The sequence below is a fragment of the Etheostoma spectabile genome, unplaced genomic scaffold (assembly GCF_008692095.1).
Source record: "Etheostoma spectabile isolate EspeVRDwgs_2016 unplaced genomic scaffold, UIUC_Espe_1.0 scaffold302, whole genome shotgun sequence".
Lineage (NCBI taxonomy): Eukaryota > Metazoa > Chordata > Actinopteri > Perciformes > Percidae > Etheostoma > Etheostoma spectabile.
Window position 1 is genome coordinate 340,546 of NW_022605581.1, and position 25,440 is coordinate 365,985.

The 25,440-nt window shown below is 44.4% G+C and overlaps 1 protein-coding gene across 1 annotated transcript in view; it reads right to left on the minus strand.

The window, feature by feature from the left end:
• mllt3 (MLLT3 super elongation complex subunit) overlaps nucleotides 1-25,440 on the minus strand; it is a gene marked incomplete in the record, with an annotated part of 125,590 nt that overhangs the window by 69,368 nt on the left and 30,782 nt on the right. The window contains 1 exon segment of the mRNA XM_032510979.1: nucleotides 24,318-24,356. Within this exon segment, the coding sequence (XP_032366870.1) occupies nucleotides 24,318-24,356 (39 nt within the window).

The following is a 25,440-nucleotide window of genomic DNA, read 5'->3' on the forward strand; positions in this document are numbered from 1 at the left end:
GTGTGTGTGTGTGGGTGTGGATGGAACACAGAGTTAGATATTACCCCCTCATCTCACTTTAGAAAGGAAGCGAATAGATTACTGCCCACATATGTTTGTGTGTGTCACTGTATGTTTTTGTGTATATATACTGTCTGTACATATGTGTAGTATAGTATTCTGTGTATACTGTGTGTGTTGTGTGTGTATATTATTATTTGTGTGTGTTATAATAAAGACACAGAGTTAGATAGTAACCTCTCATCTCACTTTTAGAAAAGGAAGCGATTTGACGTACTGCCCAAATTTGAAACCGTTCTTTTTTGTATTTTGATATCCCGTAGAGCAGAAATGCCATAATTAAGTAATTATGACACGGTTTGTGGTCATTTGAAACTTCAGTGGCAATACCATATATATAATACCCAAGCTGTTGGTGGTGGAACTAGAGCAATACAATTTTTAATGGCTCGCACTAATGAATAAAAAACTGCTTCTTGGGTAACAAGAAAAAGCAAAAAAACTTTGTACTCTTTATTGAACCTTTAGCCCAAACATGGGCTGTGAGTGGCGGAGGCAGTTAAACCCAGTAACTTATAAATTTTTCATATGCAAGGTAACGAATAATCCGTACTTTTACACTTTAACCCATTCTTGATATAAAAGTTTCAGAATCAGCCTTCCAACACCGCAATGGAAAGCTAAAAAAACAATAGTCCATATTTGGAGACCTTGGAATATATTTTTTCCATTTAAAAATAATCAATTGAAATCATGACCTATCTAATCCAGAAGAGTCCAACAAACAAACGCTAAGAGTAACGTATTGTACAACTTTTAAGTCCTACCCAGTACCAGTATTTCTGATTTTATACTGCAGCCCGATCTTTTCTGTGCTGAGTTGGGTTTGTGCTGTTCCTCTGGCAGGGTTTGATGGTGTGATGCGGAGGCTCCACCTCCCTGTTCGCCACACCTGAACTGCCTACGCTCCCCAACAGCTCGCTGACATCCACCTTCTCTGACCCAGAAGAGCAAAAGCTTCCACGGGTCAAGGTCAGTGTCTTTTCCAGGTCGTGCCTTCTCCCTGCCCCCTTGGGCTCCACCCGCGTCTGAAACCGGCCCTAACCCCCACGTCTTGGCCGTTTAACCCATCCATCCATCCATCTTCGTCCCCTTATCCTGTCGGGTCGCGGGGGCAGCAGCTCCAGTAGGGGACCCCAAACTTCCCTTTCCCGAGCCACATCAACCCCAGCTCCGACTGGGGGATCCCGAGGCGTTCCCGGCCAGGTTGGGATATAATCTCTCCACCTAGTCCCTGGGTCTTCCCCTGGGCCTCCTTCCAGCTGGACGTGCCTGGCCACCTCCTAGGGTTCTCCCGAGGCATCCTAACCAGATGCCCGAACCACCTCAACTGGCTCCTTAACGCGAAGGAGCAGGCGGGTCTATCCGAGCTCTCTCGAGGAGCTGAGCTTCTCATCCTATCTCTGAGGGAGACGCCAGCCCCCTCCTGAGGAAACCCATTTCGGACCGCTTGTACCCTGGATCTTGTTCTTTTCGGTCATGACCCAGCCTTCCACATAGGTGAGGGTAGGAACAAAATTGCCCGGTAGATCGCAGCTTTGCCTTCTGGTCAGCCTCTTTCGTCACACGGTGCGATAAACGAATGTAATACCGCACCCCCTGCTCCGATTCTCCACCAATCCCGCTCCTATCCCCTCACTCGCACAAGACCCAAGGTACTTACCCTCCTCCCCCCCCCCCCCCCCCCCCCCCAATATTTAAACCAGGGATTTTAAAAGACTCCAACTATATCTTACTAGCACTTACTCTACGGACACTCAAGGCCATGCTGTGAAAACCTGTGGGCTGACCAGGTCCACATTTTATTCTAAGGTCCTGTTAACCCTCGTGTCCCGGGTTCAATTTGACCCCTTCAAAAGGTTCTGTATCAGAAATTTGTGTTTCTTTCAACTAAATGTCCCAAAAAAACGTGGAATGTTTCGTAAAACGTTCTTTACGAGCAATTAAATGATTATTCCACTAGATTATTTAATTTGGGTGTTTATTTAATTTTATGGCATTGAAAAACACAGGGGACGCGGCTGAAAGTGTCTTTAAGTTTTAATTCAAATTTTGACGCAAATACTAACGGTTGCAGGGTCACGGGAGACAACACGAGGGTTAAAATTGGTCATGCATACGGATATTATATATTATGTGAGAGTGGAGATGAGCGAAGACAGAAGGATGGAAACAGGCCTAGGAGCTCCATCGGAGATGTGGGCTATTTCTCGAGCCACTAAATCACGTCTGTCATAAGCTGGCATGTTGTTTCCATTTGGTTGTATTTTAGTCCCTTTTAAATATTGTCGTTTAGAGCCAGGTTAGGAGAGCCCATTACACATGGAAACAGTTTCCAGTTCAAACACTGTGTGTGTGTGTGTGTGTGTGGTGGTGTGTTTGTGTGTGTGTGTGTGTGTGTGTGTGTGTTTGTGTGTGTGTGTGGGTGTGTGTGTGTGTGTTGTGTGTTGGTGTGTGTGTGTGTGTGTGTGTGTGTGTGTGTTGTGTTTGTGTGGGTGTTTGTGTGTGTGTGTGTGGGTGTGGTGTGTGGGGGTGTGTGTGTGTGTGTGTGTGTGTGGGTGTGTGTGTGTGTGTGAGCTTCGTGTGGGGCGGGAGGTCCACACACACCACACACACACACACCACACACACACCCCACACCACACACACACACACACACACACACACACACACACACTAGTGTCTCACTATCTTTGTGGGACCAGTCATTGACATAATGCTCATCCTAGCCCCTTACCCAACCTTACCTCAAACCTAAATGCCTAAACCTTAACCCCCACCTCACCCTAACCCTAACCTTGACAACTAAATGCCTAACCTTAACCTCCACCCCCACCCTAACCATAACCAACTCTAACCCCCTGTCTAAAACCAATCTTATTCCTCAAACAGCCCTTTTAATAAGGGGACCAGCATTTTGTCCCCACAAACGGTCAGGACCCCATAAGTGTACTGAATTCTCCCATTTTTTTGTCCCCACAACTTGTATTTAAACAAAGTACACACACACACACTCTCTCTCTCTCTCTCCTCTCTCTCTCTCTCACATCTCTCTTCCTCCTCTCTCCTCTCTCCAATCTCTCTCTCCCTCTTCTCTCCCCCCTCTCCTCTCCTCCCTCCCTCTCTCTCTCTCTCTCTCTCATCTCTCCATCCTCTCTCTCACTCTCTCTTCTCCTCTCTCTCTCTCAGCTCTCTCCTCTCTCTCCCTCTCTCTCATCCGGTTAATCATATCTTCTCAATCCCCCCAGGCCCCTCCCCCCGTCTTCCCCGCCCCTAGTCCCCTCCCCCCTTCCCCCCCCCCCCCTTTTAGATTGCACGTGTTTTATACATATACATATTAGTGTAATAATCATAACCATTGCAAGGTCCTATACTTTACTTTCCCCCCCCCCTTGTGCTTACGGAAGTATATTTATACCTACCACAACTGAAAATATCCTCAATGAAGATGCTTTTAGATCAGACTTATTGGGTGAAATGCTTGGTCAGCAGATAAATGTTTTAAGACAATGTAAAAGAACAAAAACAAGGAAAAAAAGGTTATCATGAATTTCCTCTTAATAAAATTGGACTAGTGAGAGAAAACCATCAAGCTACATATAGACATACCAGTATTAGATTGTGTATAATATTCGTATCCTATGTATAATGATAGTGATAATAAATCCATGTCTGAAATAATAAAAAAAGCATTAACAGTATAGCTTAGCACTCCTAATGGAAAAGTGTTCAAATTAGCAAAAAACTTTAATGAACAAAATAAATTGTTATTTTTTTAAATTTATTAATGAATTCCTCCTTTTATGCCGCTTATCAAATCCGTCAAATTGCTTTAGGAATTAAATCTTCAGATTCTTCGGTATAAACGGTGGGGAGCCTGAGAATCTGGTCTACAGTAAACAAGATGTCTAATTTGGGAATTAGTCTAATATATTTTACTATGATATTACTATTTGAGTATAGTAGTATTACATTATTCCCACATGATTTATAGTCCGTATATTTTTTACGTATACATTACTTTAATGACCCTTATTAAATACTGAGACTAGATGTTGTAAATTACCATGAAATACCAGTTTTACATTGCCATTTTATTCAGTTTCTTTAGGGTAAACCCATTTTATTCGAGGACATTTACAGATATTTTTTATACCATATAAGAGGCAGATGTTTGACATGATCATACTGGCTAAAGTATGAAAGATAATGAAAACCGTATGGGCAATTGGCCTCGAACATGTATTTTACATGAAAGAATGCATTGTGAAAAAGTTTTAAATATCTATTTGTACCCGTGCTGATGTGCTTCCAGTTTTCAACCCTCAGTATTCTCTGTAGTAGCCCTTCAGTGATTTACCTGAACTTGGTTCACCCTGCTAACCTGCCAATGTCACGGTGCTGAACAAATTGTGTTAAATGCCACTTTAGTGATCTCTTGAATGGGGATGGCGCCGAGGCCTGCCGTGTCCCCTCCAGAGACCTAAACAAGGATTATGACGGCCTGTCCTGTAGGATAATGGCCCTCACTGCGGGGAGTAGCCTGCTGGGAGTTTACAATGACGCCGGCAGGCTTTACATCTGAGTCCCGGGTGTCCCCGGCCGATAGGTTTTAAGAGGCCGGGTTGTAACACACCCCCGTCGTCAGACTGCTTTAAGACTTTCACATGCATTGATGGATATTGGCATGGGGGGTTGTGGAGGTGGAGACCCGGGACAAATGGCCCCTGTTGTTAGACGGACATGCCATTTCTTTCTTTCTCCGCATGCCCTTCTTCACGTTTAAGGTTGTGCATGTGTGAGGCTGTTGAAAAGCGCCCCTTCCCCTCTCACTGACACCACTGTTCTCAAGAAGTCCCGAGTTTGCGCTTCAAGCCCATGATGGGGAGACTAGGAAAAACACCTTTAGATTTTCCTTTAAGAATGGATCTCTTTTCACGGATGGTAATGCCAACTTGCAGGTGTGCAAGCTGTTTTCTCTGTGTATAAGGCAGAGGAGTTATCTTCATTGACCTACCTCCTGGTTTTGGCTGACTTTGTTGTTTGTATAATGCCTTTTAAAATGTATACATGTAGTCTAAGTGCATCCAACGTCCAACAATACAAACAGCAGAGGAAACCATAATCACAGAGACACTTTTGTTTTAACAGCAGAAGGTTTGAACGCTGCTTGGAATATTAGTTTAACAAAAATGAGCCAGTTTTTCATATTTGGAGTTACCTGTGGCACTTCACTTAAACGTTATCAATCACAGTATACAGCCCTCACCATCCTCCACATCGAGTAGTTATCTCTCAGTTGCCCTATTATGTTTTGCCCATTGGCCTATATGAGTTTTCCCCTTCCCCTTTTGATCCATCAATGGCTCCAAAGGAAGCAGCACCACCCTTCTCACCACCGCACACTGACACCCAACCAACAGCAGCGCAGCTTCTCTCAAACCCACAACCCTCCAAGGACCACAAAGACAAGACTCCAAAAGCACTTGCAACGAGCACACGATGCATTTCAGAAGACTCTTGGCTGGACGCCCAAAGCCCCCAAGAACCTTCCGAAACCCAAAGAGACCCACCACTTAGAGATTGAACCCTAAATGTGTTTTAGTATAGAACCCCAACTCGATTGTCCAATGAGCACGGCTGGGGAACCGACCCACGCCGTCCTAAACAACGCGACTGCCCACCCTCGATAGCTGAACGACATTGAACAAAACGAAAAAAGACGCAAAATATTTGTGATCCTCAGGGAAGCTACCATAGGTTCCCGAATCCTCAACTTTGGATAAGAAGCTCTTGAAGATAGATCACAGATGGCAATAGTAACAGCATCGATCGAATGGTTCGAGTCCGACACCAGTAATGTGTTGACACCCTACTTCCCGCCATTTCCAGGAACTGTATGACCCCAATACTCTGATATGGACCGGCCCAACCAAATCGATGTTAGATTAAAATATATTTTGTTATCCGCAACAACATAAAAGTATCTTTTCTGTTTTTACCTCAACTTGATGATACCAGCTCATGTAATTGATACAACTTACCAGCAGAACAGGTGTCTTTTTGCACTTGCTAAGGTTTAGGAAGCCAGACATCGTGCTCGGATCGTGAACCCATTGCAGTCCAGCGATTGGTTCACTGATTTGAGCTTTTAGTATATTAGCGTTAATTAAAGCCGCTTGTAAACTGGAAAGTGGGTGAAGGTGAGGTCAGGGTTCCACATAAGAAATTGGCCCGGGGCTTAGAAGAAGTATGTTGGCAAGTTGATCGGCAAAACTGCGCCAACCAAAGATCCACCTACGGAGTGGCTATATGCTCTCTTTATAAGCGGAGGAGACCGCGCAAATTGCCGGCCCTCACAACACGCGCTGTAGTGAAGATCTGGGCCACAAGAGCCAGATACACTGCAATCTGCTGGCACCATAAGTGTATTTGACAAAAACCAACCAGATTTATTTTTGGCAAAAAGCACTAGGGCTGGGTTACCGAACTCCTTCGAAGTTCGTTTTTTTAAGGTACCCCGGGAACCGAATGTTTGCGTTTTTACACACGTATCACATTATGCCGTCGATTCTCTCGGTGCCAATTTCGGTGATTTGCTGTAAACGTTAAAACATGTGATTGCGGTCCACCCATGGACAAACATTACCTGGTATTACGACTGTTCTCGACGCGGTCGTACCCTAGAGCGGGATTTCACCGTGCAATCTGTTTGTAACTGTTGCGATCATCGTGTTACTGCTTAAAATAACATAGCCACCTTACGATCCAAAGTGGGTCTTCAACTTATTAAGTATTGAGTTGCCCCCAGTGCGAAATGCATATACGCAAAAAGACCATTGTTTTGCTAAGCTGGCTAACCGCGATACATTTTGATGAGAGCCACCTGATTGCACGGGATTCATTTATAAGCGAAATTCACACGTGTTTGACTGCAAGAGATAGCGGAAAACCGCGTCAGCGCAGCCTGCAGCCCTCCTCCTCTCAGCCCGCTCCGTGGGACATGTCAAAACCAGGCCGCGTTCCCGAGTGTTCAAATATCCACCACCTACTCCTTCCTCCTTCATCAAGAGATACCGTGACTGCGCTGTGTCGCCGGGATTTCAAACAGGCGTAGTTTATTAGTCCGTTACTGCAACTTAACACAGTTGCATCGTTGCTGATTAGTCGTGTAGCCTTATTGTGATGTGCTGCGTAGCTAGCTAAAATCAAAAGCCAGCATTTACGAACAATACTTGTCCTGGTTTTGTAAAATATTGCTTATCCCATTTGGTCCACACTGTGTAACACTACCCCACCTACTATTCACTGTTATTTTTCAATATTCCTCACAGTGGCCTCTGACGCTGATGTGTTGATTTTTCTTTTCCCTCAGATTGATATTATACAACTAGTACCTGAAAAAGGTATCGTTTCACTCGAATCCGAACGTATAAGTATTGTAACCGGTCTCGAGAACCATTTTGATTGATACAACAGCCACCACAAGCCCATCATGATTCTACTCTTTCATCTGATCTTCCGCTTGATACACCCATTAAATACATGTATTCCGCAATACTAACCGTGGATCATAATAACCTTTGTTTGTTTGCTGATCCCAGCCATCGCGAAACCACTTCATCAACCATCCACCTGTGCGCTGTGTTCAGGAGGTAAACAGTAACTATCAGAAAGTTGAACGGTCGTAATCCCTGCCACCTGCAGGTCTATACATGTCTAGTTTCCAGTCGGCAGATACTATCAAACCCCATGGCTGTGCCCAAAGGCTGAGATTTAGGATACTTAACTCACATATTCCCCTTACCCCTGATGTCCCCCCAGAATGTCACTAGTGTTTAATGTTTGTGTGTAAATTGTAAGATAATCCAATGGTGTAATATCTTTACAACCGTTTTTATTGAAAAATACCAAATATGTTATCAGTATACTTGATTAGGAAACCATTTTCATTAATCATCCCTGTTTTCCTCTCGCTCCTGCTACTCACAATGGTGAAGCCAGTGTTTACCCTGATGAAATTTCCATTCTCCCTGCACTGATAGTCTGTTTTATTTTGTTCTGTTTTCTTGTAAACTGCCCCTTTTGACACCCTTGGCCTATGCATTCTAACCCTAATCCACAAAAACCTCTGCCATCCCAAGGATGCCTAGCTGGCTAATTCTCCTCCGGCACAGGAAAATAAGTAGCTAGCCATTAGCCGAGCGCGCGCGGTCCCTCTGCCTTTGACAGCCCCGCTGCAGAGACGTTGTATCCCCGACCGCTATATTAACGTTACTGTTGAAAACTTTTTTCCAGGTTAGTTGTGATGCAGACAACCCAAACGAGCATAAAGAAAATGGGGTAAGGTTGCTCAGCATTTAGTTTTGGTTGCTGACTGTATTAAAATGAGTCTTAAACTATAGCAGCTGATTAAGAGCTTGTCCAAGCAACCCGGTCCAGTTCTACGAGGGTTGGTAGAATAACTCTGACTACTATTAAGAGAAGAAGAAGGGTGCCGTGTCTTGCTAATACACCCTCCCCCGCCGTCCTAGCTAACGCTGCGACTCATCACTCCCTAAATATAAGCTTTATCAAAGAGGAATTGGTTAGATATACTCTCATGTTATGATGGTTTCTGCCCCCCAAAACCCACCGGAGCGTTCCCAGTAGATGAGCCTGATAGCTGGGGCTCGCTCAACTTCTACTTTTAGAGACTCTAGGAACCACAAGTAGCTCTGCCTCTGGGAGTGTCAGTGCTCTGTGGGACAATAAGGTGCCGATGTGCTCTTTAATATATGATGGTGCTTTACCCATTTAGAGCTTTGTAGGGCAAGAAAGGCTTTTACATTCAATCTGGATCTTACGAAAGCCCAATGCGGAAGCTTTTTCCTTAGTTCTTGTCAAACACGTGTTGCAGCATTCTGCAGCCTGCTCAGTGGAGAGTCTTAAGGGACGTATTTGGGCCATCCAATAGAAGGAATGAAGTAGTCCAGCCTGTAAGGAGCAATGCATGGACCATTTTTCCGGCATCGTTGTGAGACCGGATTGCCTAATCTTAGAAATGTTACTCAGGTGAAAAAGGCTTTTGTTGAGATTTGGTTTTCAGTAGGCGTTAAAGGATATTATTCCTGTCTGAAAGAACTCTGAGATTTCTGACAGTATTGCTGGAGGCCATCCAGAGTAACTATTCTTTGGATATTGAGGACTGAAGGTTTTGGGGGCCCAGCAGATAACCTCGTTTTCGTTCGACGTTTAACATCAAAAATTGTATGTCTTCCACTATTGTATATTTGTATGCATGCTAAAGTTTAGCTACTGACTGTTTTGTCTGGCTTGATTGATAGATAGAATTGTTTTCATCCAATGAAAGTTCTTGAGGGTTTCCCTAATAAATATATGCCCAGAAAGCATATATAGTGAATAGAATTGTCCAGCCCTGAGCCTTGTGAACGCCACGGCTAACTTAATGTGTGCCTTGCAGATTCAGCGGTCAATCGACAATTGCGATTGACTGATACATAGGATTCCTTTAATGCCAATTAAATTTCCAGTCTCGTAACAGGAGCTGTGGTCAGTGTGTTTAAATGCAGCACTAGATTCTAATAAACCAGTCATGGAGACAAGTCCTTTGTCTGAATCGTTTAGAAAGCCGCTCGGTCTTGATGCTGTTCTAAATCCTACTGAAAGTCCTCCAGTAACTATTGCTATGCAGAAATCACCTAACTGATTAGCGATACCTTCTCCAAGGATCGTTGGAGAAAAGTTTACGTATACAGTAGTCTATCGTTGGCTAAGATCTCAGAGTGAGGGTGTTTTTTTTCAGAATAGTTTTATCACAGCGATTTAATGACTGCGTACATCACCTGTTAATAGAGACATATTTAATACATACCTAGTAATGGGACTGTTTAACACATGGGTTTTTCTAGTTGGTGTCACGCCATTGCTTTCAAGTTTGGCGAGGTTTGTTTTTATTGCCAAGGTGCTAGTTTCCGTGTATCATCATCTTCTTTTTTGAGAGGAAGCAACAAAGTCTAAAGTCACAGCGGAGCACGTAGCCTCTGCAACTCTGTTCAGATACCAACAAGAGAATCTTCTTATTGGTTGGACTGGTGGTATTGGAAAAGGGGAGGGGGGGGGGGCACTAATCCTAGTCACGCATCCATCTGGGGAGCCAGGGGATGTACAAACTGGAGTAACTTAGTTATAGATGAAGTGATTTTTCCCATTAACAGCAAAATTGCTTGTACACCTCAGTGTTTTGATCAGAGTAATTGTATTTGGATGAAATGTGTTCACTTACAACTTTAAGTATTCCTCTTCTGTCTCCAGCTCAAGGCAGGATTATAAAAAGCCCGAACGTCTACAGTGGCTTCTGTCATGGATAGGCTGAAACTTTACTGGGTTGCCTGGTCCACCGCACTTGGGTTGAAACCCCCCCTAAGAAGGGCTGGTGTTCAAAAAGCCCATAGTAAGACAGGAATATTTTTGTTTTACAAACCCCTGAGAGAACGGGGAGAGCTTAGTGAATGCATAGAGTGTCCCCTTTAATCCTGTTTAGAACTTTTCAAAGGAGAGAAGGCTGTAGCGTTTGTGGAAGAAAATTCTTAAAATCCCTGTGCTTTTGACACATTTTCCTTTTAGTCAATGTGTTTTCAGTTCTATCTCCAAAGCTTGTAAGACCGAAGTCCTTTAGTATCTTTCTCTGTAGGGGCGTCTTGTTTGTCAGTGATTTATTACTTCGCCGAGCAGACCCTTTGTTTTTTTTGTCTTCGCTGTATGTAAATGCCGTGTGCATGTGGTTTTCCCACACGGAGCTGGGGGTGGGTTGGTTGGATGTGGGGATGTGGGGTACAAATGCCAGGTGTTTGATTCTTCCCAGACCAGCAACTCGGAGTGGCCGATCGCGGGCCGAACAACAGGCCCGCTCTCACGTGCCATGTGACCGCTTGTTTTGAGTCGGTGTTTTTACTCCGATCACCGTGCCAGGAACGCACGAAAGAGGACATGTGAGTCAGGTGTGACATGAATGGAAAGCAGACGGACTAACTGATGTTAGCATGGGAACCTGGATGTGTAGTTTGCAAACAAGTTTGTGTAATTAAGATATTCAAACTGTTTTGTAGCTGGCTTGGTGTATTTTATTACCAATGACGGTATTTCAAGGTTGACCGTTTATTTATCTTGCACTTGATTTGAGAACCTACTTAACCCTTTAAAGGAAAAGATTCTTAGAGGCCTTTGTAACATCAGAAAACCTTTTTAATTGACTACAAAGCCTCTACCAACAGTTAAATGACAATATACAGGTCATGTGCATTCAAGATACGCATGCATGAGTCTCCCTTACAGTGAAAAAAGAGTAGTTTAGTAATTAAGTATTGATTTGTAGAGCAAGTCGAATTTCAGCTACACAAGAATAATGGATAGAACTTAAGTTTATGTTATGTGACCCTAAACTACAAGGGGAACTCCGCATATTATACACTCCTTTGAAATATCCCAGTAAGCTTTTGTAAGATATCACCCGGACCATTGAGAAAAACCATGAATGATAAGGGATGCGTTGCCGGTTTTTTTGAAGCCAGTTCTGTGTCATCTTTGTGTGGGCAGTGTTTTTACAGAACGGTGGGTGTGTGTGTGTGTGGCTTCAGTGCACAGAGGTAGGGCATCGGAGGTCTCCCCAGAACCACGTTCACCGTAGGAAGCCAAACCGCGTTCATACTAAACTCTGCCACGCTGGCCATGCCACGAGTAGGATTTAAATTAGAAGTATTCTTTAACTGCACAGGAGTGAAAACGACGAAGACATTTTGTTTTTTCACAACAGACATCTCCGTAAAATGAGTTGGCCATGTTTGAATGAATCACAGTGTCACACTAAAAGGCCTCTTAAGTCCCATTACAACGTTTTGTTTGACAGCCCCTACCGAATTGACAACAAACCTAATGCTCACCGTCAGTTCGCTGTCATGTCAGTTTTTTTTGGGCCGTCCTAACTTTGCCAAGATTTACTAGAATGACCGGAGGGATGCCGACAAACGCCTTACCAAAGCCCTTTTCATTGTCTTTGAATAGGGGCTTTTGAGTAAAGCGGACAAAAGCTCCTTAAAAGACAGCCGGTGAGATTGATGGCACTCCTTAATAGCTTTCCCAAAACCACCGACCCAGCTTTGTGTTGTTGTTGCCAGAGGTGCCGCCTTCAGTCGCTCTGCCTTTTTGTCCCTCACTCCTCTCTTCTTCTCTCATGTTTCTTCCTGAGGTCTCTTCTCGCCTCTTTTGTTTTCTGTCGATCTGAGGGGTCACACCCGTTATCCACCATGAGCCTTATTTTGGGGGAACTGTCATACTACAGTACACACATCTAGCGTAGTGCGTTTCCACTACAGACCTATATCTAATACACCACAACGGAACAGGCTACATCATGGGTTGGTGCATAAGGTTGTGTAGAGTCAAGATTTAAACGGTGGACTCGATCGTAATAGACAAAAATATGCTATGCAATTTAATGCCCCTCAGATTTTGAATGCTGCCCGTATTCATGGTATTTTTAAATGACCCTCAATCTGTAGAGCATGTATCACATTTAAAAAAATACATAAATAAATGTTCCGTTGATTGGACGTTTTTAACGACACACTTGTGGTCCTGAACAAAATAACACAACCCGTGAAGTAGCGACCCGTTACCGTCTCCCAGGTAATATTCAATATCGTAATTAGCCGTCACCCACCACTATCTCATCGTAAAACCATTGGACCATCACCTGGTCTGAGGTATGGGTGAGGTGTTTTTACTTCTCTATTACCCCTCGGCCTAAAGCGTTCACCCGTTAGCTTGGAGGGCTGTTTACTTTTTTTCGTGGTTTGCTCTGTACTTGGAAAAAGCACAAACAGTTAAGTATTTGTGCGCTATATCATCGATGCAGCAAAAGGGAACTGCGTTTTCATGTCACGCAAAAGTACGTTGATGATTGCACACATTGTCTCCGTGTGTCCTTTGCTGTGCTGCGTGTACTCTTTTGTCCTTTAAATTTCTTTTGCACACACGGGTCGGCGTGTGGCGTCTCAGCAGAAGGGAACGCAAGGGTCCCGGTCTGTTTGCTTCAGCGTTACTGTACATTTTTGTTCTTGTTTTCATTGTTGTGTTTAGACCATGGACTCATCTGCTTATTTCTTCCATCTCACCCTGGCGGGGCTTATACAAATCTATGGTCATAGAATTTTATCTTCATAACGGCGACACTGACTATAGCTGAGAAATGTTGTAGATGAGCTGTAAAGTACCATGCATGGTCCAGAGTTGAACTTGTAATGAGAGATATGCAATGCGTACACATGATTTCTGAAGCTTGTATTTGATAGTTTATATCTATTGAAATTCCAGGAGCCAGACACATCTTATGTTTCAGGATTGTGAATACCATTCCCTCGAAGGCGGTGCGGAACCGAAATATAATTTTCAAAAGGCCCTTGTGTTCTCATGCGCGGTTGTACAGCCAAGTCTAATGCAAATTAAACTTGCGCACACACTTTTTTGAGTGATGTGGACTTGCGGTGCATCATTAGAATTCGTTTACAAAGAGCATGATAATTCATCATCGATCAGTTATCGTCAATGGCAGAGCTTTCTTTAGAAGACCTCTGTGCACCGTTACAACAGTCAACATACGCACACGGGCCACAGTGGAAGGATTTCACGGTTGATAGTGCAGATGGCTCCTGTCTTGCATTGGGGGGGGGGGGGGGGGGCCCTACTATAACACGCCAGAAAAAGTCTGCACCTTGTTTCAGCCTGTGGGTTCTGTTAAACATCGCGCTGAAAACAGGTGGCGTCGATGTATATTGGAGCCAGATACCCACCTGCCCAGCTAGCAAGAGCCTCCAACGGGCTAAACCAAGGAGACCAGGAATTTATATTCCTCGCCTTCAGAAGATACAGTGTTATGGTTGGCACTGATATTCCAATACGGGAAACATTTTTATTCTATTTTTCTTTCTTTTCCGTTTGTCTTTTAAGTGTCCGTTAATGGCCAAAGTGAACGGTTCTTTCTGGCATGTACCCGCATTTTTCAGTTTTTTCCGCCCTCTATGGCTGTCAAGAAACAGGGTCCAGGGGGTGGTCCAGTACGGGGAGACATAAGGGACACGTGCTGTCCCTCACATCTCATGGTTGCCTAGCTCTGACTCATGGGAAAAAACCGGAATAAAATAAAGGACACTGCATAAACCTCTGCTACTCTGTATGATTTATTTAAACATAGGTACGGGTACACAGAAGTCACAGTCCTTACATGGAGGCAAAACCAAATGTACTACTGTGACTCCGAAGACGATTTTTGAGTCGGTACAACACATGCGGGAGGCATGACAACGGGAGGCTCCAGCCTGCAGCCCTACATCAACCTTGGGATCTTAAGAGGCCGCGGGTCCGCTACCTCTCGTAGGTCGCCACCACTCGCCGTACTGGTTCCCAGGGCTGCTATCTCTACCTCACATCACTGACCGTCACCTGACGAAAAAACCCGGCATGCAGGCGGGATCTCGGCTAGCCTCAGAGCTCAGGCGGGGCTACAGATACGGTGTCTCCCTAGAACATTTTATTAAGATACCCTCAGCTGGAGGCTGTTTACTGTGCAACACTGTTGGCTGACTGCATCCGTGCTTCTCTTTCATTCTTTTAATAACCAAAAGTGAATACCTTGATACCAGTCCGTCAGCTGCCAAATAGTACCCCCGTTACTGCAAATGAACGTGATTTGCAGGGTTCAAGAGCCCACTTTCTTGACAACTGCCCGCTTCTTAGCCGGAATTACGTCTGGCCATTTCGTAAACTGGTAGGGGCTAGGCCGTCAAAACCGGAGAATATAACGGGGGGGGCGTGATTTTTAAATTACTACCATCGTTTCCACTGCGTTTACTCATTAATCATGTACAACCATTGTCCCTCTCTGATTGGTTGGTACGAACGTTTCATGAATCGCACGCTCAGCCTGTCGTAAGATGATTCTCTGCGCTGGTTTCCTAACGTTAGGTTGATAAATGGGGCCATTGTGTTGGGTCACACTCAGGCAATGTTGCAAAATACTTCTAGACACATGTCTATTCAACCATGTTTTTTTAACAATAAAAAAAATGCATCCAAACTTCAGATTATAAAATGCATTGATCGCTATAGGATCTTCATTTTCTATACCCCAAAAAGGGCTTGGTCTTGGCGTTTATCCCGGATGTGGCTAGGTGTATTGGCCATCCCTCTTCCTGCTTTAGTCCGCTTTGTTTGGCAGGCAGTATGTAATTCAAACATTACATATTTTCAGTTGCACACTAAAAATCAGACTTGGATTAACTCTGTTTGGGGCTTGTTTTGGCTTTTCAATTAAAAAAAAAACAAACTCGCCGAGGAAATCTAATATATCATAGCATGACAGTGGTCAAAATGTCAACATCACTTCAGTTTGTCAAACGGTAGTTGATCAAACTGCTTAATGTTTTTTTTGTGTTTCTCACTGTTTGTTCCTCCAGTCAGAGCACAACCCATCCGGCCGTTCCCTCCAGTTCAGGCTTTGCTCAACTCACCCACAACTACAAGGTATAACCTGACCGTACGCACTTTACGGTCCCACTGAACCCAGGTTTATGATCTTTTTCAATCAGACCAATGGTCTAATGTCCAGGTCACCAATGAGCACCTGTAGCTTCCAGGCAGGCATCTTTATTGTAGAGCACAGTTCAGCAACAGGGAATTCAAGTGCTTTACCAAAATCATTTAACCGATAAAACACAAGTATCAACAGTTAAAATCATAAGCATTAACCAATAAAACACATGAATATACAGTTAAAACAATATAAACATTTAGGAACATAAAACCAAAAGTAAAGTTAACAGGCAGCACATAGAAATTTAAAAGAAATGATTAGTCATTTAAAAGAAAGGCAGCATCCAACGAAAGGTCTTCATCCTTGATTTAAAGAGAACTGTAGAGTATCAGGGAACCTGCATGTTTCTGGCGTTTATTTCCATATATTAGGCAGCATAGAAACTGAACCCTGCTTCACCCTGTTTAGTTCTGACTCTGGGGACAGAAGTAGACCTGTCCCCAGATACCTAGAGTTCTGGGGGGGTCATAGTGTAGTAGTAGACCTGTCCAGATGACCTGAGAGTCGGGGGTTTTCATAGTGTTAGCAGACCTGTCCTCAGATACTGAAGGTCTGGGGGGTCATAGTGTAGTAGCAAACCTTCCCCCAGAGGCGGATGTCGGGGTGTTCTAGTGTAGTAGCAATCAGAATGTATTTGAGACCTAAACCTTACGGGCTTTATAACCGCACAGTACTTTGAATCAATTCTTTGAGACACGGACGCCGTGTAAAGACTTCAGAACTGAAGTGATTGTGATCCAGTCTCTTGGTCTGTAGTGTGACTGGGTGCTGTGAGCATTCTCTTGGTCTTAGTGGAGACGAGTGATGTATCGCATTCTCTTGTTCTTATGATGACTCTACAGGCAGCGTTCTGATACAGCTGCAGCTGTCTGATTGATTTTTTAGGGAGACCTGTAAGAACGCTGCCGTTACAGTCGTCAGTCTACTTGAAGATGAAAGCATGGACCAGTTTTTTTCCAAAGTCCTGTTGACACATATTCCTTTAAAACCCTTGTGTATGTTCTTAAGGTGATAGTAGATCTGACTTTGTATTGTCTTAATTGGGCTGGTCAATTCGGTCCTGAGTCCCTTACTTACACAAACCAAGATTTCTGGCTTTGTCTGTTTTTTTTAAACATTGTTGTTTGCACTGGGCGCAGACTTTTATCCGTTCCCTCTTTTTTGCTCCAAAACACCACCTCAGTTTTTCCTTCAGGTAATTTCAGAAGTTCTGGCACATCCCGTCTATTTATTATTCGATGCACTTAGTCAGTTTTTTGTATTTGTACTCTAGTCCCTGGCGATAAGGTTATGTACATTTGTGTGTCGTCCGCATAACTATGGTAACTTAATTGTTTTTCTCCATAATCTGAGCCGAGTGGAAGCATGTAAGGTTAAACAAGACAGAGGCCCAGAATGAGCCTTGCTGAACCGCCGCACGTCAAATTTGTTCACTCAGATGCATAATTACCTATAGACCAAAGTAATCCCTATTCCTTTAGGTGGATTCACCAAGTTTAGTACTAACCAGAAAGGCCCACGCGTTTGCCAATCAGGTCTAAGTAATATGTCGTGGTCGAAACCGTGTCCAATGCAGCACTGAGATCAAGTCTAACTGGAGTCCAGACCGCATTTAACCTGCCTGTTTGCCTTTCTAACTAAACACAGCAGCGTTAGTATCTCGTCTTGACACCTCTGAGTAGAGAGCACCGATTGATCGTCCAACAGCCCTTATCTATGGCTCTGCCACCACTTTGTCTCTCTCGTTTCCCCATTAAGTTTCAGAGGCGTGAACAGGCGGGAGGAAGCTTCTGGCTGCCGGAGTTGGAAGAAACTAATACACACACCTGACATTCTTGTAAATGGTTACTGATTCATAGATAGTTTTGTATGATAATACAGATGTATACTAAAAAGTTGACTTCCCTGGTAAGCCTATAACACAGATAGCCTAGTCTTGTTCCTCTGATTCTTCTATTTTACTGCACATTAATTTCATCATTTCATTCAGTTAGAGTTATACAAAAGGTTCTGGAGATCTTGTGAGAGAAGGGGACTCCTGGGAACCAGACAAATTGTGGAGCTCATGTTTCATTTCCTCTGTCCGTGCCAACCAGACCAGGACGGACCGATCCCAACGGTTTCTTGATACGGGGCGGGTTTTAACACAATACTGACAACATGAGAGTTTACGCGCTATAAGCAAAATACGTGATGTCATTTAAGGCTGGCGCCGACAGGCGGCGAGCCTAGTCTCTAGTTAGAACCTGCATTGTGAGATGAGTGCCATTAGGAGTTACAACAACAACAAAAAGATGGCTGCAGGTTAAACGGGGGAGTACTATTTCATTCGGATGGAACAAACAGCTAACAGGCTTTAGTACTGCAGCGCATCATCTTCGTTCGCTTTTTTATTTTCATTTCAGTAAACCTGCCATGTTGAGAAGTATCTGTTTGTGTATTCTGGTTCGTCTTTGGAATCTGCAACCCATACACCTGGGTATGGGAGATCTGATAAAAATTAAAAATGTTATGGTTACTAAAATTTGAGCAGCAAAATAGATTAAAAGACTCTATAAGTCATTTAGGACTGAAAATAGTCGGGCCAGGTGGGGGTCCGGGAACCTTATATCAGGTCAAGTTTCTAAGTACAAACAGAAAAATGGTTCAACAGATCCAATTTTTGATTTTTTTTCCCCTGCCTTGACACCTGTAACAAAATTAATCTTTAACCTGTTTTTCCCCAATTCATTTTTAAAGTTTTTCTTCATAATATCAGACATTTAAAAATTAAAAATTGTTCTGGGCCTCCATTTATTCAACACGCAAGGACATTGTCTCCGCCTACTCGCCCACCAAGCTTGGTTTGGCGATTCATCCGTGGGGTTCCTCTGGAGTGGTTTGGGCGTTTAGGACCCGGGGCCGTTATGGTCGACGCTGGATAATGACGAGAAAGAATTTACTACTTGTTGAGAATTAGGTTTTACTTGTGGGGAAATGCAAAACGTCTTGAGATTGGACAACTGGGTGGGGGGCAAGCATCTCGTCATTTACCGGTGTCGCACAGAGCACGACATACACAGGTTCATGGTTTGGTTGAAATGTGCATTTTCAGAAGTGCTGGGTACATAACGCATTCATTTTTTTCCTCTGTTGGCAGTGGTTCATGTTTTTTGTAGCTTACTAAATATCAATGAATCAAATGGATGCAAAAATGTACGTGTCTACACATTTTAGAAAGAAAGTCATACGTTTTCAGACGCTTAGAACGGCCATTATAAGCGCATTACGTGAAAAAGCTTACGGGTTAGAGCCTGATATACCTACACAATGATCAATGTTACCAACTTCATCTCTCATATTGCTCCTCATAACCACTGAACACTGTCAAAAAACAAAAACCAAGTCTATTTTAGGGATGTGAGCGACATGAAGCATTTTGCGTCCCGTTGTGACGGCTTGATTATGCAAGAACCTAGGAGGAATGTACACATCCCTCATCTGCTGCAGTAGTGAGTACAAACACCGCAGTATTGATACTTGAGCCCAGATGCCAATTTTTGTAATTTTCCCAATTTCCATCCCACGTGAATGAAAACCGAAAATCGGGAAAAAAAAAAAACAGGCTTTAATTATTTACTTGGTATTTGAACCCATTCGCTGGTTCTCGAATGACCTCGTGCTTGTGTGTTGTAATTGTCTCTGGATACAGTGTGACTTTCATCATCAGGAAAGGTGCTTTCCTGCCACCACCCCCACACAGGTAACGTTTCCTGGTAGCCCGCCCACCCCCCCACCCCCCACCACACCCTTCATCACATCATCGTAAAGGTCAATGCGTCTGTCTGCAAGTCATGTAGTTGGGTTTGTTGTTAGCTATTCATACCATACATACTCAAGAGCAGGTGGACATCTGTCCCCCACTGCTGGCTCTGGTGTCTACCTGTGGGAACGTAGAGGATGTACCCGACCCGGCCCGACGTGACCCCGCCGGTAACCCGACGGGCCGGGCCGGTTGGACAGATGTTAAAAGTATGCCGGGTTCGGGTCGGGCTCGGTCACATCAGGCGATAAGGCGTTGAAAGCATTTTCAATTAACACAGCTGATTATGTAGGTAACCAATGGGCCTGTTTCACTTATGCAACTGTTTCGTTTTTGGATTAAATAAAATTGTCACATATTGCCCATTGATGCGCGTCATCTGTTGACATTTCGCCAATGCTGCCTACAGGTGCTTAATAAAAGCGCTTTCCACACAACAAACGTACACGTGTCATTTATGATAAACAAATGCGATTTTAACTGTTCGGCCTCGGGTTGGCTCGACCGAAAATCCGGCCCGATCCCACTCTAGTGGGCACCCACCCCCCCTGTTTATCTTTTCGGGGACTACAGCCATTGTTGCCGAACTATGATTTCTTTAGTTGATTAGTCGTGATTTTTATTACTTATGATCATCTCTGTGCTAAACCCGAGATTTAAGCGACCGCTCTGGCAGGGGAGGATTCTTTGTGGACACACATCCTCCACTCTGGAGCAATAATCAATCAGTCGACAAGACCTGAGCCGACTAAGAATTCTTTAGTGGAGGACGTCTCTAGACAGAGGCTCTCACCCCCCCCCCCCCCCCCCCCCCCCATCACTACTTTAATCACTACTTGCAATTGTCAGCCCCTTCTACTCCAGGATCTACTGCACGCTACACTCCTGGTCCTCTCATGAGGTCCTCAGACCGAGACCTTCTAACTGTCCCCAAACCCGTTTTAAAAAAACCATAGGTGATGGAGCCTTTTCTGTGACGGCTCCAAGGCTCTGGACCCTCTTCCTGACCTTGAGAGCCTTGGGATTCTGTGTAATCTTTTAAAAAAAACACCTCAAGACACGTCTTTTAGGACAGCGTTTGCTAGAAATATGGCCCGTATTTTATTTTGTTGCTGTTTTTATTTTGTTTTTAACTGTAAAGCACTTGTCTGTGACAGGTGCGTTTATACCATCAAGTTTTTACTTACTCTCAACAATGAAACGAGAGCTGTAACTGATTGGATTTTGGGGAATGCTCGATTCATAAATAGAACCAAGGACTTTGCTTTAATTACCGTTCAGTTTAGTTTTAGCCTAGCAACTAGTCTTGTCCAATGTGCTCCACCCTGCTGTGTGATTTTGGATGCTTTGTTGTTTGTCTCTTACCCTTATCCACCTTCAGACCCCGTTCTGTTTCCAGGACTTCCCGATTACACACGAACTCCACTATAATACATGAAAGGACAAACTCACAACGGTATGTAGAAACCCCTTGCCACCAGTCTAGACATGTTATTTCATTTTTTTGTTGTTACTGCAACCCCCATAAATTTAATCTTGGCGACCCCCTTTGGGGGTCCCGACCCCCAGGTTGAGAACCACGGCGCTAGAACACACACACACACACACACACACAGAAACACCACACACACACACCAGGCGTTTATTTAGATTCAATCCCACACCCACCCGTCTGCTGCTGCAAATACTCACTACAGCGCCAATACTCACTACAGCGCCAAATACTCACTACAGCGCCAAATACGCACTACAGCGCAAATACTCACTACAGCCCAAATACTCCTACAGCGCCAAATACCACTACAGCGCCATACTCATACAGCGCCAAATACTCCCTAACAGCGCCAATACTCACTACAGCGCCAAATACTCACTACTGCGCCACAATACAAACTACGCGCCAAATACTCCTACGCCCTACAGGCCGCCAAATACACACTACAGCGCCAATACTCACTACTCACGTACAGCGCCAATCTCACTACAGCGCCAAGACTCACTACAGCGCCAAATACTCACTACACAACAAACGCGCAAATACACCCTACAGCTCCAATACCACTAAGCGCCAAATACTCACTACAGCCCAAATACGCACTAACAGCGCCAAGTACTCACTACAGCGCCAGAAAAAAAAAAAAAAAAAAAAAAATAAAAAAATACCACTACAGCGCCAATACACACTACAGCGCCAAATACTCACTACAGCGCCAATCTCACTACCGCGCCAAATACTCACTACAGCGCCACATACTCCCTACTCTGCCCAATCCCTACAGCGCCAAAATACTCACTACTCACTACAGCGCCAATACACACTACAAGCTGCCAAATCCTCACCTACTCACTATACAGAGCCAAGACTCCTACAGCGCCAAAATACTCACTACAGCGCCAAATACTCACTACACGCCAAATACAACAACTACAGCGTCCAAATACACCACTACAGCGCCAATACTCACTACAGCGCCATACTCACTACAAGCGCAATACTCCTACAGCGCAAAAATACTCAGCAGCGCCCAAATACACACTACTGCGCCAATAACACTACTGCCGCAATACCACTACTGTTCCAAATACACACTACAAGCTGCCAAATACACACTACCGCGCCAAATACACACTACAAGCGCAAATACTCATACCGCGCCAAATACTCACTACACGCCAAATACTCACTACGCGCCAAATTACTCACTACTCCTACAGGCCAAATCACACGACAGCGCAACAGCCAAATACACACTACAAGCGCCACATACTCACTACACGCCAATACTCACTACGCGCCAAATACTCACGACAGCGCCAATACCACACGACAGCCCAAATACACACTACAACACGCGCCACATACACACTCAGCGCAAATCCCACTACATCGCCAAATACACACTCACAAACTCCACTACACACTAGCTACAGCGCCAAATACACACACAGCGCCAATCACTCACTACTCACACAGCGCCCAGTACTCACTACAGCGCCAAATCTCACTACAGCGCCAAATATACACTACAGCTCCAAATACCCACTACAGCGTCCAAATACTGCCTACAGCGCCAATACACACTTACAGCGCCCATACTCACTACACAGCGCGCCAATCCTCCTACAGCGCCAAATACACACTACAGCGCCAAATACACACTACAGCGCCAAATACTCACTACAGCGCCAACACTCACTACTCGCCAAATCTCACTACAGCGCCAAATAACACCACTACAAGCTCCAACTACACACTACGCGCCAATACCTCTACAGCGCCAAATACTCACTACAGCGCCAAATAGACACTACAGCGCCAATACTCACTACAGCGCCAATACTCACTAACAGCGCCAATACACACTACCGCGCCAAATACTCCTACAGCCCAACTACCACTACCGCGCCAAATTACCCCTCCAAACTAAACCCAAAGCGCCAAATATACACGACACCCCCGCCAATGAGAATTAAATGAAAATAGCCCCGGCCAATTTAAATGAACTATATAATGTGTGAGCCAACTGACTGACAGGGTAGGGAGGCAGAGAGACGGATGCACCTGTTTTGTTTCGGTTTCTTTGTTGGATTTTGACACACAAGAAACATGCCCTGTTGTGGCCATACCCTGCACCAAGTCGGCCCCCCCAAGCGCCACTTGACCGTCCCTCCGCCTCACAGCAGGACCCGCGGATACTTTTGCATGTTTCGACATGTTTTAACTTTTGAAATTCTAACTGTTCTCTTGTGTTCTCCCCCCCCCCCATCTCACACACACACACACACACACACACACAAACACACACACACACACCACACACACACACCAGCACACACACACACCCAACCCACCACACACACCCATGCTGTGGGGCCCACTGCATTCGTCATGCAGGATCGGCACTCGACGACCAACGATGAAGATTCAGACAACGCAATGACACACACACACACACACACACACACACACACACACACACACACACACACTATATGTGGGCAATATATATATTATGAATAATATTTAGGCTATCCCGCAATATACAATATTTACCCCTTTATTTTTTTATATTTTCTATAAAATAACTGTTAACTGTTTGAGTTAACCCTTTGGTGCATAAGGTCACACCAGTGGGATCAATCTAGTAAATTAATCTGAATGTGGAGAGAGAACACAGCTTGTATATGACACGGCAGAGGGCTTTAATGATATTAAATATAGATATGTCCGAGTGAATTGGGTCTAGTAATCGTTTTGTAGCACATTTTGCAGAATGTAGATTGCAGTTTCACATCTGTCCTGCTGAAACTGAACCTGATGATAGACACACTCCGGGATCTAGTCTGGATCAGCGGAAGTACATTTCCAGGATGGTTGCCTGACATCCTCTCTCTGTGTGTGTTCAAGCTACAAGTTGAAAATGGCAAGTTTTGAAGAACATTTGGATCCTGCAACAAGACCTGCTTGGTTCTTTCTTTCTTAAGAGTAATGACGTATTACACTGCCATTTTCAATGCCAAGAGCCACAAATGTCTACACAGCACACATTCAAGCATCTAAAACTGCCGGTTATTGTTGGAATATCTTGCAGTCATTACGGGGCAAGATAAGACAACACAGCTGCTTCAGTGTGTGTATATTGGAGAGATGAGGCACAAGACGTTAAGTCTCCCAGCCTTGATAAAAGTACCGGTCTCTTTAAACAAAAAGAAACTTGAAGCCACTTTATGCTGGTGTCCAGGTTGCTAGTCATCTTTAGATAAGCCCCGTTTCATCCATGACCCCCCAAAGCGTGTTGGGAATCTTACTTTTGAGTCTTCTGAACTTCGTTTGTGAGGATCCCGTTGCTGTTAAACAGAGAGACAAGAAAAGAGATGGATAATCATTCAATAAAATAACAAAATATTTGAGCTTTGGCAAATCCCCATGACATCCTTAATGTCCAACAATGTGGGACAAGGTGTGGTAAAGTAAGACTGAATTAAATGAAATTGAACAAAGTAATGTACTAAGATCTTTCACTAGTGAGACTCCTGACAATAGAGTCTCAGCATGGTCCATGTCAGCACCAGAGCCCTTTTTGAGGCTGAGGAGGAGCTGCAGGCCAAAGTAAATAGAGAGCACTTAGCTCCAGTCATAAAACCTCCAGGCCACAGGGGTCCTCTGGCAGCGGGCCGACAGACTGCCTGCCCCCAGTACTGAGGAAGCAGCTGGAGATGTCCCGATCCCGAGGATTGTATCAGGGTGTATTTGATTGGCTAAAACAAAGCCAATCAAAATTTGAACCTCTCTTTACTAGGGATGAGCAAGTACAGCATTATCTGTATCTGTTTACCACGTGAATTATCTGTATCCGTATCTGTACTCGGACTGGAAGGGGCCTAACCCGGAAGTGGTCTGATTTAACCCGGAAGTGGGTCTGGTTGTCTTGAAATGGGCAAGGCTTTAACCGGTATGTTATTTTAAGCATGCAATTGATATAGGGGTGCTGGGACTAGCCTATCACAGAACGCAGACATAGTCAATGGAGACTTTCATTGAATCCGAGTACAGATATTGACTCGCATTACTCGTATAACACTTGTACTCGGCAAAAGTGCTTTATCTGTACCGGATACTCGTTTCAGCCGAGTACTCGGCTCATCCCTACTCTTTACTGTACTCTGCTGTGTTTTCAGCCTGCTAGTGTTGCAGCGTGCTGCTCTCCTTTACCACCCACCAGCCGGCATCTACTACGTCTGGTTTTATATCGAGCCTCTTCCTTTATGCAAATACCATCGTACACAGACACGTGTTAGATAAGAGCCAGGGCTCCTGGGCTCTACAGCACCACGTTACACAGACACGTGTTAGATAAGAGCCAGGGCTCCTGGGCTCTATAACACCTTGTTACACAGACACATGTTAGATAAGAGCCAGGGCTCCTGGGCT